General features: G+C 40.9%; 1 protein-coding gene across 1 annotated transcript in view; it reads left to right on the forward strand.

The window, feature by feature from the left end:
* The window catches only part of LOC121587490 (netrin receptor UNC5C-like), a 326,918-nt gene that overhangs the window by 257,718 nt on the left and 54,415 nt on the right, over positions 1–14,785 (forward strand). Inside the window, exons 6-7 of the mRNA XM_041904465.2 lie at positions 513–680; positions 997–1,161. Coding sequence (XP_041760399.2) covers positions 513–680; positions 997–1,161 — 333 coding nt within the window. The remainder of the gene's footprint in view (positions 1–512; positions 681–996; positions 1,162–14,785) is intronic.

A 14,785-nucleotide genomic window follows, 5' to 3' on the forward strand; every position in this document is an offset into this window, starting at 1 on the left:
AAGAGGTTAGGGTTAAGCACTTTGCAGAGCAGCACAGCTCCTTGTGTCTGGTGGTTATATGCGTGCATTTGTGTGCTTGTGTTTGCGTGCGTGCGTGTATGTGTGTGCATGCGTGTGTGTGTGAATCCATGCATGTGTGCATGTGTTTGTGTGAGTGAGCCCACATGCTTTTGTCTAAACTGGGTTTAACGGGTGGAGGAAACTACCGTGTACCGAACAGCCCCCTTTGAGGGAAGTGTAATGGACAATGCACATGTGGAGGTAACAGGAGAGTCCTGCTGGCACAGCCAGACCCAGCCGTGAGGAAGCAGAGACACATCAGAGAATACAGTAGCATTAATATAGCATCATACTGCAGTTCAGCTTTTAGCTGCGAATGGATAAAAAAAAAATATATATATATATACTGACATAACACAACCCTCTGATCAAGCATCAACAACATATTTAAAAAATCTAACTTTTGGTCTGTGTGTGTAGACGTTAATTCACTGTGTTCTCTGTTTCCATAGTGAATGGCGGCTGGTCGACGTGGACAGAGTGGTCGGTGTGTAACAGTCGCTGTGGCCGTGGTTACCAGAAGCGTACCCGCAGCTGTACCAACCCGGCCCCTCTCAACGGAGGAGCCCCCTGTGACGGACAGGCCATCCAGAAGCTGGCCTGCACCTCCCTCTGCACTGGTATGGACACATACATTTCTGCTCTGTTCTATTTTATCCTGTTCTATTTCATTCCATTCCAATATATTATCTTACAGTATACGTAAAAATGTACGCGCACATGACTGCTAAATGGCATATTAATATTAATATTAATAGTATATTGTGTTCTGTTTTATGCTATGCTATACTACTCCATTTAACTCTGTATTGTATTTTATTATATTCTAATCTATTTAGTTATATTATTTTAGTGCAGTATGACTTTCTTAGCCTGATTAACTTTATGGATCTTGTATCCCAGTGAACCTTGTATCTCTCTCTCTCCCCTCTACAGTGGACGGACTGTGGACTAAGTGGAGTAAGTGGTCTATTTGTGGTACAGAGTGCACTCACTGGCGCAGGAGAGAATGCACTGCCCCTGCACCCAAAAATGGAGGCAAGGACTGTGAGGGTATGGTCCTACAGTCCCAAAACTGTACTGATGGACTCTGTATGCAGAGTGAGTACATGTCCTCCCCCATCTTATTCTCCTCCTCCTCCTCCTCCTCCTCCTCCTCCTCCTCCTCCTCCTCCTCCTCCTCCTCCTCCTCCTCACTGGCTCTGTTATCCTGTGAAGTATATTCTCACCTACTTTCCTCTACTCCCCTACACACATAACATCACAAATACACTGACAGAATGAATGACAGACACTGTATACACAATTTTTACTTACAAAACAAAGTAGGCTACAAGATCTGTGAGCATGTTTGCCTAACATGTGAATGTAAAACGTTCTATCCTTTAAAATGTGGCCTTCGGTGCACAGTATTGTTCAACAATTGTTAACACAAGATGCAGATATTGAACATTAAAGTTTGAATGTGAGGTGTCCATATTAGGACAGACTCAGATTGAGTGTCCATAAGGTGTCCATATTAGGACAGCCTCAGATTGAGGCTGTCCTAATATGGACACCATATTCCTGTACTGTAGGGGCTTAACTTCAAACCATAAACGACTGATGTCATTGCCTGAGTTACAGGCCTTGTTTTCATGCAGTTTACAGAAAAGATAATGACAGATGAAGACTACGTACGAGCTAGCATAACTCTTAACCCCTTCGGAATTATAGTGATGTTTGACCCCAATAAAACAAACAGCAATCTTCAAACCCCATGGAAAATTGGGCCTCAAAGTCATAATAATAACAATAAAATTCATAATAGTGTGACTCTTTTCCAAGAGAAGGCAATTATGTGTTGACTTGCGGTTAAACTATCTTGTTACTGTATTTACCAACCAGGCATTTGACTCCAAAAGTGAAAACCAAAGTGAAAACACTGGATACCACATCATCTCTGCTTATTAACTGTAATAATGCTATCAATTATTGTTAAAGGAATACTATACTCCAAAATTATTTTGGGGTATTTCATTAATTGGTACACTGTTAATACAACCCCCCAAAATGGTGCATGTCAGAAGTCAAGTTTTCAAATAGACCCCTTTCAATACAGAGCAAAAACTGCTATGATCGTGGGTTTTGCATCATATGATGCACTCCCTTTAGACGAGGCAGTTGTGGCTATGCTGTAGATATTATTTTGTAGAAATATGTTTTTAAGACTCTCATTGAAGACTCGAGTTTGGTTTTATACACTACAATATTTATAACTATATTTGTCTCTGCTGCATCCCCCTGGACCTGTTTTTAAAATGTATTTATTCTTTATTTATCCAGGTGAATTCCATTGAGATATGAATCTCTTTCACAAGGGAGCCCTGGTCAAAAACGATGCAGCAACAGTATAGAATAAAATACCATACATCATGGTATTAAATGCAACTTACAACAACAACAACAACAACAACAACAACAACAACAACAACAACAACAACAACAAATACATAAAACATACTGTATACTCTCATGGTTTTACAGGACACCAACATATTATCTGTTGAAGCAAGTACACTTCAGTATTCAGGGTTTGTAACAAACTCTGAAAGTCACACAGAGGTATTGCAGTTAAGCATTCTTCTGCAACATGATCCATCACCATGGGGCATAATACTGTAACATTTTGACTGTGTGCTCTAACTGTTCTCAAAGGTCCACTAAACAAGTGTAACAGAGTGATAGAATCACCCACAGACTGATCAGTGTAAAGCCTAATTTATACCCTACTCAGTATGAAAGCAAGACCTACAATTAACTACACAAAATGGCAATTCCGCGTAGTTGTGTAGCAGAAATATGTAGATGTATGCACCCTCGGAATGTATTGCTTAACAGATGTACGCAAGATCGCCATTTGGCATAGCTAATTGCGTTCTTGTGTTGCGAACAATTGTAAGGTGTAAATTAGACTTAAGGAATTCCCCATTCCTCTTAGAAATGCTCTAGTCACTCTGTCTGCTGTGCTACATTGACAAAAGCAGCATGAAATTCCACATTTGTTAGACATTGAACCTCTAATGGATTTGACACATTTAAAGGAAATCTTATAAGTCCATGCATGTTGTCAGGGAAGCCTTAGAAAATTCTAGCACAATAGCCATATCCTGATCATTAGTCTTACTATGCATTTACACAATCATTGTGATTGATTCCACCGGGAACCATAAGAGATCCGTCTGGCCATAGTTTGTGGATGCACAGCACTGCTGCCCATAGTTTAAATACCCTCACTGGGCTTGTGAGATCCACAGCCACTGCATTAAGACCCACCTAGATGGATCGGGAGTTCTCTGAATATAAAACCCATAACAGTATAGAGTTAACATTGCTTTCCCAGATAGATTATTGTGCTTTTTTAAGAGGCTGAGCCCTGGCTATGTCTGCACTGATGACAGTTTCCTCCAATATTTAGGAGAAATCCATGATCCTGCAAGCAATAAATATGATTCAGATATGATCCTAAAATATATCACCCCTCTCTTATGGTTTCATAGACTGAGCATCTTGATAGACTCATTTTAATGCAAACATGTTAAAAGTAGCTATCAGATTCTTTGATTGCAGTCTTTGAATAATTTGTGTATAGGCTATGTCCCTTCCCGTTCCTTCAAAAAACATAATTGTCTCTTAAAATAACAATTCTTTAAATTCATTTTATTACTCTTTTCCATTTCCATGATATTAAACATAAAACGTAAGGCTGGGAGGAGTTTATGAAAATCGGACGTTTTTTGCCTTGAACATTTTGAAAACTAGTCGAGTAGAGTAGCGCTTGATGCCTCTGATAGTGCTCTATAATCGACTGTTCTCTGGCTACTGTACTGACAGGCACTTTCCTGCTTTCTTCCTCTTTCCCCTCTAAAGTTTTACAATAACAAAACCTGAGTAGTTTAAATCCATTTGACCTCCGTCCACCTCACCTCAAGTATTTTCCTCTCTCGTCCATTTCTCTGTGTTGGATTTAAGAAGCTTTTGTTACTCTGCTCTCAGTCAGATGCCATTTTTCATCGACTGAGTGGACTAGACAACCAGCACTATATTAGCATAGAAAAAATACCCTTACTGTGTGCCTATTTCACTTGTCTTTCCTATGGGTCTGGGTTTGATTTATTTATTAGCTGTTTCAAATTATACAGACTGAATAAAACACATTTGAAAGAAACTGTACCCAGCTAACAAATGTTGTTCCTTGTTTGAATATAAAGTCAAAAGGCCATTAGCAGTACATGGCAGGATCATGTTTCTCATGTGCAGAATGTTGATGGGTGCTGATACCTATAACCACAGTGTTAGAGTAGTTGTTTGGGAATGGTGCCCTGTGAAAATAAGATATTTTGTGTTGCTCAGGGAAGGTTTGTCTTTTGGGAGTGTATCTATACAAGGAAGTAAGGTTCCTTAGCAATAGCCACTTTGACAACATACAAGAGCTATACTTTCTACAGTATATTAACAGCTTTTCATAAATGTAATATATGTACGGTAGATAAGTTGGCTACCAAAGTATACACAGCTTTCTGTATGGTGACAGGATTTGACTTTTTAGGAGTGGTTGTGCTTTGCACTAATGATTTAGCTAGCTACTCTAGGCTGTTTCAGCACTCCCAAAACTATGTTGCTATTAAAGAAATACTAGTGCAATACAGCATAATAAGGTCTCTATTTCTTATTGCTAATTTCCTGTGTCTTTCCCACTCTGAGTTCAGTCCTTCGCTCGTTGTTGTCAACTCCTTTTCCCTTTGTGTTTAAAAGTCACGATGTCCATATTATGACACTCAAGTCCTGCTGTGATTGAGGTTGTCCTAATATGGACACCTTACACTGTCTTTCATCTTCTCCTCATGTTGTGTTTTGGACACAGGAGTTTGGTGGCACCTTAATTGGGGAGGATGGGCTCGTGGTAATGGCTGGAGCGGAATTAGTGGAATGCTATCAAATACATCAAACATGGTATCCATGTGTTTGATGCCATTCCATATGCTCTGTTCTGGCCATTATTATGAGCCGTCCTCCCCTCAGCAGCCTCCACTGGTTTTGGACATCCATTCCTCATGCCTGTCTTCCTCATCAAGTTTCAATGATATCATCAGTGTCTGTCTACAGTGTGATTGTATGGTGATCTGTGCATGTGATCTATATAACCTATTTTACAGTCAATGTACAATGTGTCCATAAGGTCTGTGTGAATAATATCACTCTTCTCCACTTGGACTCTGTCCTGAGCTGATGACGTTCTAATCTTAGAGGGACACTTCACTCATCAATGACAAAGTAATGTTAAGATGAAACCATGTATTGTGACATTGATTGTGTAGATCCAGCTTTACACCTCAAACTCAAATGAATGGAAACGATAAACACTGTCTACTTTCCTGGTTTTCCTGGTTTTATCCGGTGCGTGTCTTTTCCATATATTTGGGGTGGAGCCTGGCGGCTTATAGCTGGATACATATAGATGCATGACCAATGTCATGGGACGTAGTTTCATCTTGACATTAGACTACTTTAGAGGTCTGAAAACATTGGAAAAACTTTGATTTGAAAGTGTAATGTCCCATTAAGGGTGTCTGTGCAGCAGGGGCCACAGGAGCTTTCTAAATGGCCATGCTGTACTCTATCAATTGTACATCACACTTCCATTAAAGTCAAAGATCCTGTTGTACTGTGTGTGCCTGTACAAAGCAGAGCACTGACTGTGCTACCGCTGCCACTGCAGTGTCAGGTTTGTATCACAGTGCCATTCATGTTTGTATTAAGCTAGGTTTTGAAAGAAGGCCTAACCTAACTTCATAAAATAATATGTTCAGTGATAGGCGCCTATTTAGATTTTCTTATTATTATTTGCTATTTTGTTTTGTTCCATTTTTTGTTTGACGTTGATTTCATTGTGTCCTCCCTCCCCTTCTCTCCCACTCAAGGTTCATTATATCAGCTGTCTACTGAGCCTAAAGCCAACAGTGATTTGGGATTTTCATGTGAGTTGGTGTATTTTTTTCTGTTTTTATTTCCTCTTTTTCATCCCCACACTCTCTCCCTCCCTCTCTCATTTATTTGATTAATTTGTGTCCTTTTGAGTTTCTCACTCAGTGTTTTCCCTTGAGCAAGGCACTTAATCCTAATTTGCTCCAGGGGTGCCATACTACTATGGCTGCCCCTGTAAAACAACACATTTCACTGCGGTGTTAGGCTGGATATAACAACGCTTTTGTTCTGATGAAAATGTTTTCCAGTTTCAGAATATTAACATATATCCCAGCTGCTTGCTGTAGTTTTGAAGTAATCACAGAAAAACAGGCCTTATTTTAGGGCATTTTTCACCCTGCCACCTCCTATTAGTTCTATTGAGCACCGTGGCACCAGCTTGCCTTCCGAACATTCTTTTCCCAGCCCATTGTTCCACATCACAATACTAACTTCACTGTTAGCAATGAGACAGTGACTGAGATGGCAGGCACTTACACATCAAAATAAAAATATTTTCTGGTCATGGTTAACAAAACGTGTGTCCCTGTCTTCTTTTTCAAGATGTGGCCAATTTAAACCTGCCAGAATCATTTTTTTTTTGTGAAGAAATAAAATGTTTTAACTATTTATTTATTTTCTAAATTGCTACTGGGTAATTTGATATGCGCAACATCAATGGAGGCTGCTGAGGGGAGGACAGCTCATAATAATGTCTGGAACGGCACTAAGGGAATGGCATCAAACACCTAGAAACCATGTGTTTGATACCACATCACCTATCCAGCTCCAGTCATTACCACAAGCCCGCCCTCCCCAATTAAGGTGCCACCAACCTCCTGTGGTCGACATCTGTTTCTTCGTAGGCATCAAATTGAACGTATGCTGTGAAGGTTCACTGAGTTGCAAACCACATGGATGGGTCTAGCTTATTGCTTAGCAGCTAATGGTGATTTGTAGATCAGACGCAGCAAGTGTAGCGAAAGAGGTACAGTGAGGGAAAAAAGTATTTGATCCCCTGCTGATTTTGTACGTTTGCCCACTGACAAGAAGTGATCTGTCTATAATTTTAATGGTAGGTTTATTTGAACAGTGAGAGACACGAGGTGAGATCTTGCATGGAGCCCCAGGCCGAGGGAGATTGACAGTTATTTTGTGTTTCTTCCATTTGCGAATAATCGCACCAACTGTTGTCACCTTCTCACCAAACTGCTTGGCGATGGTCTTGTAGCCCATTCCAGTCTTGTGTAGGTCTACAATCTTGTACCTGACATCCTTGGAGAGCTCTTTGGTCTTGGCCATGGTGGAGAGTTTGGAATCTGATTGATTGATTGCTTCTGTGGACAGGTGTCTTTTATACAGTATGTTGACAGTCCTTTACACCGCGTTGTTTTTGAAAGATATAATGTTAGCCATTGAGAACTACAATAGTTTTTCTACTTTTCTCAACAACATTGATAACTTGAATTTAGCAGCCGTTATCGACAAATCAGTTGGAAAAAGTGATGTGCTACTTTCTGCACACGCCCCGGTCACTGTGAACCGGAGTGACGTTAAGGTGGCGCTAGTGTCAAACTCACGTTAGTTAGCAATTTCATCTTGTAAAAACTGCCACGCTGGCATTTTCCAGCCCTAATGTCAGGTTTGGCAATTTAGCTGTCTAACATCAGCACGCTTGTGCTCAGATGGGAGGGTGGAAATATTTTATGCATGTCCTTAAAAACATGATCCAAAGTGCTAATTTCAGGCAGCGCTTATAGGGATATTTAAGACCAACCAAAAGCTGGTTTTGGCGGTAACTAGTTGGTTATGGCATGAATTTTCACAGCGGAAATGCAACCTATCCAGCCGTGATGCACACTGCCCATATGCGCATGGAACAACAGTAGCCCAAATTGCTTTTATTGCCTGTATACGTACTTTGTATTTAGAAACTCATGTTTTTTCCCATTTCGTTTTATGATTAAAAACCAAGCGTAGCCTCCCCTCCTATCAATGAAGGTTTTTTTTTGTTTGCCCAATGCAATCGCGAAGTAGTCAAGACTGTCGATAAAGGGTTTGGCTCCTGAGACCGCTTGGAAATAACTCTTTATCACCAAAGCGTTATTAAAATATCAAGTTTGAGAGGAGTAAAACAGTAAGCTGACATCCCCTTTTTATCAATGCATTGTAGGCAGGCCCACATTATTTTAGCCATGCAGGTCCTGTTTTGGACGTGCGTAAAACGCCCTCCATGATGTAGGCTACGTGTCCATTCCCACATGAAACGAGAGATGAGAACCTTGGTGAATACTGGTGAACCTCGTATATAGAAGTTATATGTAACCTGTAAAAATTGCTTGTTTTCCATTTGATATGTTCAAAACCCTCCCTTAGGCCTACTATAAAGAAGGCTGGTTCAACAGCAATGCATGTCTTTTTTATCCTGGCGATTTTATGATATCATTACATTTTACATGTATTTGTTGATGTTGTTTAAAAAAAAAAAACGGATAACTTGTTTTTCGTAACATTTTATTACAACCAAACTTTTTGGAATGATTCACCTTCCTGGTATTATGGTGACAACGTCCGTGGCGCACTTGCAATGCAACTTCTAGAGATGTGTGAATGCGATTTGATCTGTAAGATGGTTCATAAAACATAGGCCTGTTTGGGAGCAGTATAATGGTGAGTGTACATTCTCCCTTTCCATTTATACTACTGTGAAAAGTTTGGATGAGTGTAAAAACCCTCCATAGTCTGCATGTTTTAATATTATATACCCACTGGGAGAAATTATGGTGCCTGTAAGTGTGACATAGCCTATTTAAAACAAGTTGTTTCGTTTTGATTAGACTTATTCATTCTCTTTTTAGGCCTTATCAATAATGAATTTAATCTTATTGACAACGTTTGGCATGTCCATGCTCAGCCATAATGCAATTTACAGTAGGCCTAGCCCCTATATCAGTGCGAATTTTATGTATATATTTTCACATTGAAGCCATGCAATTACTTAGAACAATGTGGACTGCAAATGGGTTCAAGTTAACGTATTCAGCAAAGATGGGTCTACATTTTGTTATTTTGTTTCTGTAAGCCATTTATCAAACTATAACGGACTAACATTGGAATTGGAGTTGATTCCAAGACAATACATGAAAAACTGTAAATACATATCTTGAAGCAACCACATATTTAGCCATGGAGCATGTTCTGATCGGCAAGTGAGGGGCCAAGCCTCGACACACCCACAACGTATTAATTAATCAAAACACAGCCCTTTCGCACCAACGTCAGCAAGTGCGCCGATAGTGAAAATAGCAAAGATATTTCTGACACACCCCTGAACCTATAGTGCTACCGCCTGCGCTTAGATTTACCATTGCGTTAGGTTTGTTAAAATAGAGCCCTATATCTAAAATGGTACAGGTGTGTTCTTTTTTAAATCCCATAACCATGTGTGTGATGTGTATACTTTTATTTCAAAGTAGATTTATTTAAGACTACCAAGAAACACTCTGTGACCCTGATTTAGCCCACTGCAGTAAAATGTTAAAACAGTTAGAGTTTAATGGCTGTGATAGGAGAAAACTGGGGATGGAGCAACACCATTGTAGTTACTCCACAATAATAGCCTAAATGACAGAGTGAAAAGATGGAAAACTGTTTTATTCCAAAACATGCATCCTGTTTGCAAAAAGGTACTAAAGTAAAACTGCAAGAAATGTGGCAAAGAAAACAACTTTATGTCCTGAAAACAAAGTGTTATGTTTGGGGCAAATCCAACACAACACATCACTGAGTACCACACTTCAATATATCTGTATTTCATTTTTCAATAAATGAGTAAAAATGTCAAAAAACATGTTTTCACTATCATTATGGGTTATTGTGTGTAGATGGATGAGCAACAAATACATGTAATCCATTTTGAATTCAGGCTGTAACCCAACAAAATGTGGAATAAGTCAAGGGGACTGAATACTTTCTGAAGGCACTGTACTATGTATATACACTGAGTGTACAAAGCATTAGGAACACCTTCCTAATATTGAGTTGTACCCCCTTTTGCCCTCAGAACAGCCTCAATTCGTCTGGGCATGGATTCAACAAGGTGTCGAAAGCGTTCCACAGGGATGGTGGCCCATGTTGACTCCAATGCTTCTCACAGTTTTGTCAAGTTGGCTGAATGTCCTTTGGGTAGTGGACCATTCTTGATGCATACAGGAAACTGTTGAGCGTGAAAAACCCAGCAACTCAATATTAGGAATGTGTTCTTAATGTTTGGTATACTGTACATATATACAATCCTGTAAACGAGAGTATGATTATGGGGTGGGGTGGGAGTGGGAAGGTGGGCGTTGGCTCTTAAAAGAGTCTTTGTTTTGGGTTTGGGAGAGTAACAAAGCTAAATATTAGAACACAAATCAAATGACTAAAGTTATGTTTTATAAAAGTTTAACAAGGAGTTACCCTGTCTCATATCACTTTCCTGCCAGTCCTAAAGCATCTCTGTTGTATTGCCACAAAGCTACAGTGGGGAAAAAAAGTATTTAGTCAGCCACCAATTGTGCAAGTTCTCCCACTTAAAAAGATGAGAGAGGCCTGTCATTTACATCATAGGTACACGTCAACTATGACAGACAAAATGAGAAAAAAAAATCCAGAAAATCACATTGTAGGATTTTGAATGAATTTATTTGCAAATTATGGTGGAAAATAAGTATTTGGTCAATAACAAAAGTTTCTCAATACTTTGTTATTTACCCTTTGTTGGCAATGACACAGGTCAAACGTTTTCTGTAAGTCTTCACAAGGTTTTCACACACTGTTGCTGGTATTTTGGCCCATTCCTCCATGCAGATCTCCTCTAGAGCAGTGATGTTTTGGGGCTGTCGCTAAGCAACACGGACTTTCAACTCCCTCCAAAGATTTTCTATGGGGTTGAGATCTGGAGACTGGCTAGGCCACTCCAGGACCTTAAAATGCTTCTTACGAAGCCACTCCTTCGTTGCCCGGGCGGTGTGTTTGGGATCATTGTCATGCTGAAAGACCCAGCCACGTTTCATCTTCAATGCCCTTGCTGATGGAAGGAGGTTTTCACTCAAAATCTCACGATACATGGCCCCATTCATTCTTTCCTTTACACGGATCAGTCGTCCTGGTCCCTTTGCAGAAAAACAGCCCCAAAGCATGATGTTTCCACCCCCATGCTTCACGGTAGGGATGGTGTTCTTTGGATGCAACTCAGCATTCTTTGTCCTCCAAACACGACGAGTTGAGTTTTTACCAAAAAGTTATATTTTGGTTTCATCTGACCATATGACATTCTCCCAATCCTCTTCTGGATCATTCAAATGCACTCTAGCAAACTTCAGACGGGCTTGGACATGTACTGGCTTAAGCAGGGGGACACGTCTCGCACTGCAGGATTTGAGTCCCTGGCGGCGTAGTGTGTTACTGATGGTAGGCTTTGTTACTTTGGTCCCAGCTCTCTGCAGGTCATTCACTAGGTCCCCCCGTGTGGTTCTGGGATTTTTGCTCACCGTTCTTGTGATCATTTTGACCCCACGGGGTGAGATCTTGCGTGGAGCCCCAGATCAAGGGAGATTATCAGTGGTCTTGTATGTCTTCCATTTCCTAATAATTGCTCCCACAGTTGATTTCTTCAAACCAAGCTGCTTACCTATTGCAGATTCAGTCTTCCCAGCCTGGTGCAGGTCTACAATTTTGTTTCTTGTGTCCTTTGACAGCTCTTTGGTCTTGGCCATAGTGGAGTTTGGAGTGTGACTGTTTGAGGTTGTGTGTCTTTTATACTGATAACAAGTTCAAACAGGTGCCATTAATACAGGTAACGAGTGGAGGACAGAGGAGCCTCTTAAAGAAGAAGTTACAGGTCTGTGAGAGCCAGAAATATTGCTTGTTTGTAGGTGACCAAATACCTTTTTTCCACCATAATTTGCAAATAAATTCATAAAAAATCCTACAATGTGATTTTCTGGATTTTTTTTCTTCAATTTGTCTGTCATAGTTGACGTGTACCTATGATGAAAATTACAGGCCTCTCTCATCTTTTTAAGTGGGAGAACTTGCACAATTGGAGGCTGACTAAATACTATTTTCCCCACTGTATGTCAATCTAGCAAACCAGGCAACTAAAAGCAACTTTCTAAACAATGTTTTGGTTCGTTTCTAGCTTGTTAGCTAGCTAGCTAATGTTAAGTTAGCTAATCAAATAAAATCAAATAAAATTTTATTATTTTATTGGCCACATGCGCCAAATACAACAGGTGCAGACATTACAGTGAAATGCTTACTTACAGCCCTTAACCAACAGTGCATTTGTTTTTAATAAAAAAATAAAAATAAAACAACAACAAAAAAGTGTTGAGAAAAAAAGAGCAGAAGTAAAATAAAATAATAGTTGGGAGGCTATATATACAGGGGGGTATCGGTGCAGAGTCAATGTGCGGGGGCACCGGCTAGTTGAGGTAGTTGAAGTAATATGTATATGTGGGTAGAGTTAAAGTGACTATGCATAAATAATTAAGAGAGTAGCAGCAGCATAAAAAGATGGGGTGGGGGGTGGGAGTGGTGGGCAGTGCAAATAGTCTGGGTAGCCATGATTAGCAGTTCAGGAGTCTTATGGCTTGGGGGTAGAAGCTGTTGAGAAGTCTTTTGGACCTAGACTTGGCACTCCGGTACCGCTTGCTGTGCGGTAGCAGAGAGAACAGTCTATGACTAGGGTGGCTGGAGTCTTTGACAATTTTGAGGGCCTTCCTCTGACACCGCCTGGTATAGATGTCCTGGATGGCAGGAAGCTTGGCCCCAGTGATGTACTGGGCCGTATGCACTACCCTCTGTAGTGCCTTGCGGTCGGAGGCCAAGCAGTTGCCATACCAGGCGGTGTTGCAACCAGTCAGGATGCTCTCGATGGTGCAGCTGAATAATTTTTTGAGGATCTGAGGACCCATGCCAAATCTTTTCAGTCTCCTGAGGGGGAATAGGCTTTGTCGTGCCCTCTTCACGACTGTCTTGGTGTGTTTGGACCATGATAGTTCGTTGGTGATGTGGACACCAAAGAACTTGAAGCTCTCAACCTGTTCCACTACAGCCCCGTCGATGAGAATGGGGGCATGCTCAGTCCTCTTTTTTTTCCTGTAGTCCACAATCATCTCCTTTGTCTTGGTCACGTTGAGGGAGAGGTTGTTATCCTGGCACCACACGGCCAGGTCTCTGACCTCCTCCCTATAGGCTGTCTCATCGTTGTTGGTGATCAGGCCTACCACTGTTGTGTCGTCGGCAAACTTAATGATGGTGTTGGAGTCGTGCCTGGCCATGCAGTCATGGGTGAACAGGGAGTACAGGAGGGGACTGAGCACGCACCCCTGAGGGGCCCCTGTGTTGAGGATCAGTGTGGAAGATGTGTTGTTACCTACCCTTACCACCTGGGGGCAGCCCGTCAGGAAGTCCAGGATCCAGTTGCAGAGGGAGGTATTTAGTCCCAGGATCCTTAGCTTAGTGATGAGCTTTGAGCTAGTTAGCCAGTTCAGGTAATGACCATATCATATACAGTTGAAGTCAGAAGTTTACATACACTTAGGTTGGAGTCATTAAAACTCGTTTTTCAACAACTCCACACATTTCTTGTTAACAAACTATAGTTTTGGCAATCTACTTTGTGCATGACACAAGTACATTTTCCAACAATTGTTTACAGACAGATTATTTCACTTATAATTCACTGTATCACAATTCCAGTGGGTCAGAAGTTTACATACACTAAGTTCACTGTGCCTTTAAACAACTTGGAAAATTCCAGAAAATGATGTCATGGCTTTAGAAGTTTCTGATAGGCTAATTGACATCATTTGAGTCAATTGGAGGTGTACCTGTGGATGTATTTCCAGGCATACCTTCAAACTCAGTGCCTCTTTGCTTGACATCATGGAAAATCAAAATAAATCAGCCAGACCTCAGAAAGAAATGTGTAGACCTCCACAAGTCTGGTTCATCCTTGGGAGCAATTTCCAAATGTCTGAAGGTACCACGTTCATCTGTACAAACAATAGTACGCAAGTATAAACACCATGGGACCACGCAGCCGTCATACCGCTCAGGAAGGAGATGCGTTCTGTCTCCTAGAGATGAACGTACTTTGGTGCGAAAAGTGCAAATCAATCCCAGAACAACAGCAAAGGACCTTGTGAAGATGCTGGAGGAAACAGGTACAAAAGTATCTATATCCACAGCAAAACGAGTCCTATATCTACATAACCTGCAAGGCCGCTCAGCAAGGAAGAAGCCACTGCTCCAAAACCGCCATAAAAAAGCCAGACTACGGTTTACAACTGCACATGGGGACAAAGATCGTACTTTTTGGAGAAATGTCCTCTGGTCTGATGAAACAAAAATAGAACTGTTTGGCCATAATGACCATCGTTAGCTTGCAAGCCAAAGAACACCATCCCAACCGTGAAGTACCCTGTGGGGGTGCTTTCCTGCAGGAGAGACTGGTGCACTTCACAAAATAGATGGCATCATGAGGAAGGAAAATTATGTGGATATATTGAAGCAACATCTCAAGACATCAGTCAGGAACTTAAAGTTTGGTCGCAAATGGGTCTTTGAAATGGACAACGACCCCAAGCATACTTCCAAAGTTGTGGCAAAATGGCTCAAGGACAACAAAGTCAAGGTATTTGAGTGGCCATCACAAAGCCCTGACCTCAATCCT

Source organism: Coregonus clupeaformis, chromosome 18 (genome assembly GCF_020615455.1).
Source record: "Coregonus clupeaformis isolate EN_2021a chromosome 18, ASM2061545v1, whole genome shotgun sequence".
Lineage (NCBI taxonomy): Eukaryota > Metazoa > Chordata > Actinopteri > Salmoniformes > Salmonidae > Coregonus > Coregonus clupeaformis.